Here is a 3,990-nt window from a genome sequence, read left to right as displayed (position 1 = left end):
ATATATTCTCGTAGTATATCATCAACACTGTAATGGGGTTTCTTCCATAGCTGAGGTATGCTCAGCCGCTCCAGGGTCAGCCTTGGGACCCACAAACCCTTAGCAAATAAAAGATCTAATTAAATAGATGAAGTGTCCACACCCCCCCTTTCAGTGGACAGCCAGACCAGCGTGATGTATACAGTGACGATGAAGAAAACGGCGATGATGAAAACGGATGAAATTAGCGTGCCAGGCGTTAAAGCTTGTTGAGTCTGGCACGGCGATGAAAACGGCGGTGATGAAAACGGATGAAATTAGCGTGCCAGGCGTTAAAGCTTGTTGAGTCTGGCACGGCGATGAAAACGGCGGTGATGAAAACGGCGATGATGAAAACGGATGAAATTAGTTTGTCAGGCGTTGACGTTTGTTGAATCGGGTAGTGTTCTCCGGGGCTCCTCTGCGAAGGACAGATATAATTGTCAGCGAACTGTGTTGGTTGACCTCCGGCTAGCAACTCTGCGAAGGACAGATATAATCGTCAGCGAACTGTGTTGGTTGACCTCCGGCTAGCAACTCTGCGAAGGACAGATATAATTGTCAGCGAACTGTGTTGGTTGACCTCCGGCTAGCAACTCTGCGAAGGACAGATATAATTGTCAGCGAACTGTTAGTCACGTTAGTTTGTGTAACGGTCCGTAAGCAGCGGTACTCATGCCACGTGCTCTTGACGCGGCTACGGCAGTGCCATCGCGAGCATTGGCATCACCCAGCGGTGATGCCTTTGCTGTGCAAGGCACGCATGCCCCCAACTACCGGGCAGTGCCATCGCGAGCACTGGCATCACCCGGTGGTGATGCCTTTTCTGCGCGAGGCCTGCGCATTCCCCCAACTACTGGGCAGGGCCATCGCGAGCACTGGCATCACCCTGCGGTGATGCCTTTTCTGCGCGAGGCCTCCCCATACTGTCTACTTCTACTTTTCTATACAGCGCTACCTATTTCTACTATTATTACACTTACCCTGCCTATTGCTGCCGATGGCGACCGTCCTCGCCGGAGTGCTGGAAGAAATGATCGCACTCGATGTGAAGTGCTTGCTTATATAGCAGCACAGTGCAGCTTTCGTCACCGTAGCGAGGTAAGTATGCGTATGGTGCGTTAGGTGGTGGTGGAAAGCTCTAGCAGCTTTCAACACCGTAGTGAGGTAAGTTGTGTGCGTATGGTGCGGGTACATGATGTAAGGCTCTAGCGGCGTTCAACATCGTAGTGAGGTAAGTTGTGTGTGTATGGTGCGGGTACATGATATAAGGCTCTAGCGGCGTCCAACATCGTAGTGAGGTAAGTTGACGTAAGCTATTGTAAGGTGGTAAAAGCCACGTTACAGTCCCCCCCTCACTTCGGACAATGATACTTCGCTGGCGGCGGGTGGAAAGAGATCCCCCACGATGGTTCGGCTGGGGGCTGGCTGGCTGTCCTAGTTGGCGTGTGCCGTGAACGGGGAGCGGGTGTGGAAACCTTTATTCAATAGCATTTCTTAACTTATAGTACAAGGCGTCTTAGGTCTTATAGCTTACAACTAGTGACACCCATTTAATCGTATAAATACATGAATAATTGTGGTAACTGGTATATATAAATATAAATTTTAATTTCCGGCCTACGGGATGGATTTTACAACTAAAAGTAATGCAAATACACACTTAATGCTAATGCCTTAATTGTAACGGCTGCTCGGAGGTGTTAGTCATATAAGTGCAGCACGCATCTGTCCTCGCCGTATCGCACCAGAACCCGGTCGCCTTCTAGCTTCTGGAGGGCTAGACGTCGGCCCCGGAAGAACAGCGTTCGCCTGGATCGCTTGATGAAATGCTGTCTGGTCAGCACCAGCCCTTCCAGGAACTCTGGGACTTCGGCCACCGGTGTTACTTGTGGGGGTGATGTGTCAGGCATGGCCGGTTGTGTGCTGATCTCGGCAGTTGGCGGACGGGTCGTCGTCGGGGTTGGCGTCGCTTTCGGGTGAGGCGGCGTCGTCTCGACGTGAGTCGTGGCAGTTGCACGGGCAGGCGCCCCATCGTCATTCGAGCATGCAGTCGCTGTTGTTGCTGACGTCTCTTGCGCATTCTCCACGAGTTGCTTCTCGGTGCTGGCTTCCGCCGTGACGGTGCTCGTTGCCGTGCCTCGCTGGGCCTTCGCTTGGCCTGCGGAGTGCGTCGAGGTTTGGGCAGCGCTCGGCTCTGTCGCAGCACCAGCTTCATGGTCTGCTTCCCGTGGCGTTGGGGCTCGCTTGGTGGTCGGGAGCTTCCGGGCGTTGGTGCTGAGCGGCGTCTGTCGCGGCAACGCTTCCATTTCGGCTGGTTTTGGGCGCGGCCGACTTCGGGTGGTGGCTTTGCTGACGCTGCGCTCCAGGGGCTGCCTGGATGCCCTCGGGCGAGTTCGAGCGGCTGACCCGGCGACGTCCACGCTTATTGCGTGTAATTGCTGCACTTCGGTTGCATTGGTGTTCACCCGAGGTCGTGCTTCTGGGGGTGGCCGGAAAGGTGGCGGCCTTTGCGGCTCGTCCGGCGGCTGTGGTTGTCGGCTCGATGCCTGCGGCCTCCTGTTGGTTTTCGGTTTCATTCTGGTTATCTGGAAAGAGATGAGCAAACGGACGCTTTGATTAGTGTTGGCAACGTCTATGGTTGCGCTACATTGGTGCTAGGTGGCTCAGAGTTAGAGTCCGTAGGCTCGGTAGGGATCGCGTTAGCGGCTACTCAAGATTCGGTTGGCAGCTGCTTTAGATCTTGCAGATGCACATGAATGGTACGCCCACCCGGTGCGTTCGGATTCACGAGTTCATCTGTATTGGTCGACTTGAACTTTCTGACGATATATGGGCCAGAATATTTCGGAGCAAGCTTCTGTGCAAAGTTGTTTACTGCGGAAGAGAGCGGATGATCTCTTTTGAGTACTTTCTCGCCGATAAGTGGCTTCCATGGTCGTCTGCGCAAATCGTAGTATTTCTTCTGGCGTTTTGCCGCGGTAGACAAGTTGCGAGAAACTTCTTGCCAAAGCTCCGTGAGGGTCGGCACGGTGGTGGCTCCTTCGTCGGGCACGTTCCCTTCTTTGCGGATTTGTTTGGGTGTAGCTGGTGTGTGCCCGAAGTTTATCTCAGCTGCTGATGTTTTTGTCGAGTCGTGTTGTGATGTATTTATCGCGAAAGCTATTTCGGCTAGTTGGTGGTCCCAGGTCCGATGATCGGCCTTTGCTCGTTGGGCGATCATAGTTTTCACGACTCTGTTGGTGCGCTCGGTTGGGTTCTCGTGTGGAGCGTAAATGGCGGTGAAACGATGTTGAATTCCGTGGCTCTCCAGGAACTGTGTAAGCGGCTTCCCGGTGAATTGCTTCCCGTTGTCGGTAAGGAATACGTTAGGACAACCAAACCGGTATATCACGCGTTCTCGTAGCGCCTTTATAACACTGGCGGTGGTTGCATTCCGGACTGGCACGAGTTCCACCCACTTGGAGAACTTATCCGTGAGCACTAGCAAGCACGAGTTGCCATTTGTTGAGCGTGGTAGTGGGCCTACAAAGTCTGCCGTTACAACTTCTCATGGTCGTGAGCATTGCATGGTGGCCATCATCCCGGCAGGTCGTCGCTGGTCTATCTTATATTCGGCACATGGTTGACATCGACGAACATACTTGAGTGCATCCCTATGCATCCCAGGCCAATAGTACCCTTCTTGTATGCGTTTGAGTGTTTTGTGTACACCCAGGTGACCGCCGGTGCTGGCGTCGTGATTTTCTCTCAGGACTTCGAGTCGACGGTGCTCCGGTACGCATAGTTTCCAGCGTGGTGACCTGGATAGCGTATTGCGTGGGGCGATGTGCCGAAAGAGCCGGCCATCGATAAGTTGGTAATCGGGATGTTTCGTTGGTTGATCGTGTACCTGGCGCGTACGTCTTTCATACCATCTATCCGGTTGATCATGGACGGCATGCAAAAGTTCCGCATTGCCTTCTTGGTTTT

General features: G+C 53.3%; 2 protein-coding genes across 2 annotated transcripts; both read right to left on the bottom strand.

Annotated features, from left to right (window-relative positions):
• Positions 1–1,721: 1,721 nt before the first annotated feature.
• Positions 1,722–2,597, bottom strand: LOC125779939 (salivary glue protein Sgs-3-like). Its single transcript, XM_049461137.1, has one exon. The coding sequence runs from the start codon at positions 2,595–2,597 to the stop codon at positions 1,722–1,724; it is 876 nt and encodes a 291-aa protein (XP_049317094.1).
• Positions 2,598–2,731: 134 nt separating this feature from the next.
• LOC125779938 (uncharacterized) lies at positions 2,732–3,241 on the bottom strand. Its single transcript, XM_049461136.1, has one exon. The coding sequence runs from the start codon at positions 3,239–3,241 to the stop codon at positions 2,732–2,734; it is 510 nt and encodes a 169-aa protein (XP_049317093.1).
• Positions 3,242–3,990: the final 749 nt, after the last annotated feature.

Source organism: Bactrocera dorsalis, unplaced genomic scaffold, assembly GCF_023373825.1.
Source record: "Bactrocera dorsalis isolate Fly_Bdor unplaced genomic scaffold, ASM2337382v1 BdCtg009, whole genome shotgun sequence".
Taxonomy (NCBI): domain Eukaryota; kingdom Metazoa; phylum Arthropoda; class Insecta; order Diptera; family Tephritidae; genus Bactrocera; species Bactrocera dorsalis.
Note: the sequence above shows the minus strand (reverse complement) of the source record. Positions and strands in the feature narration are given on the sequence as shown.

Excerpts from the sequence above, each read along its gene's own strand:
- LOC125779939 (XM_049461137.1), bottom strand. The coding sequence starts at position 2,597 with ATGAAACCGAAAACCAACAGGAGGCCGCAGGCATCGAGCCGACAACCA.
- LOC125779938 (XM_049461136.1), bottom strand. The coding sequence starts at position 3,241 with ATGATCGCCCAACGAGCAAAGGCCGATCATCGGACCTGGGACCACCAA.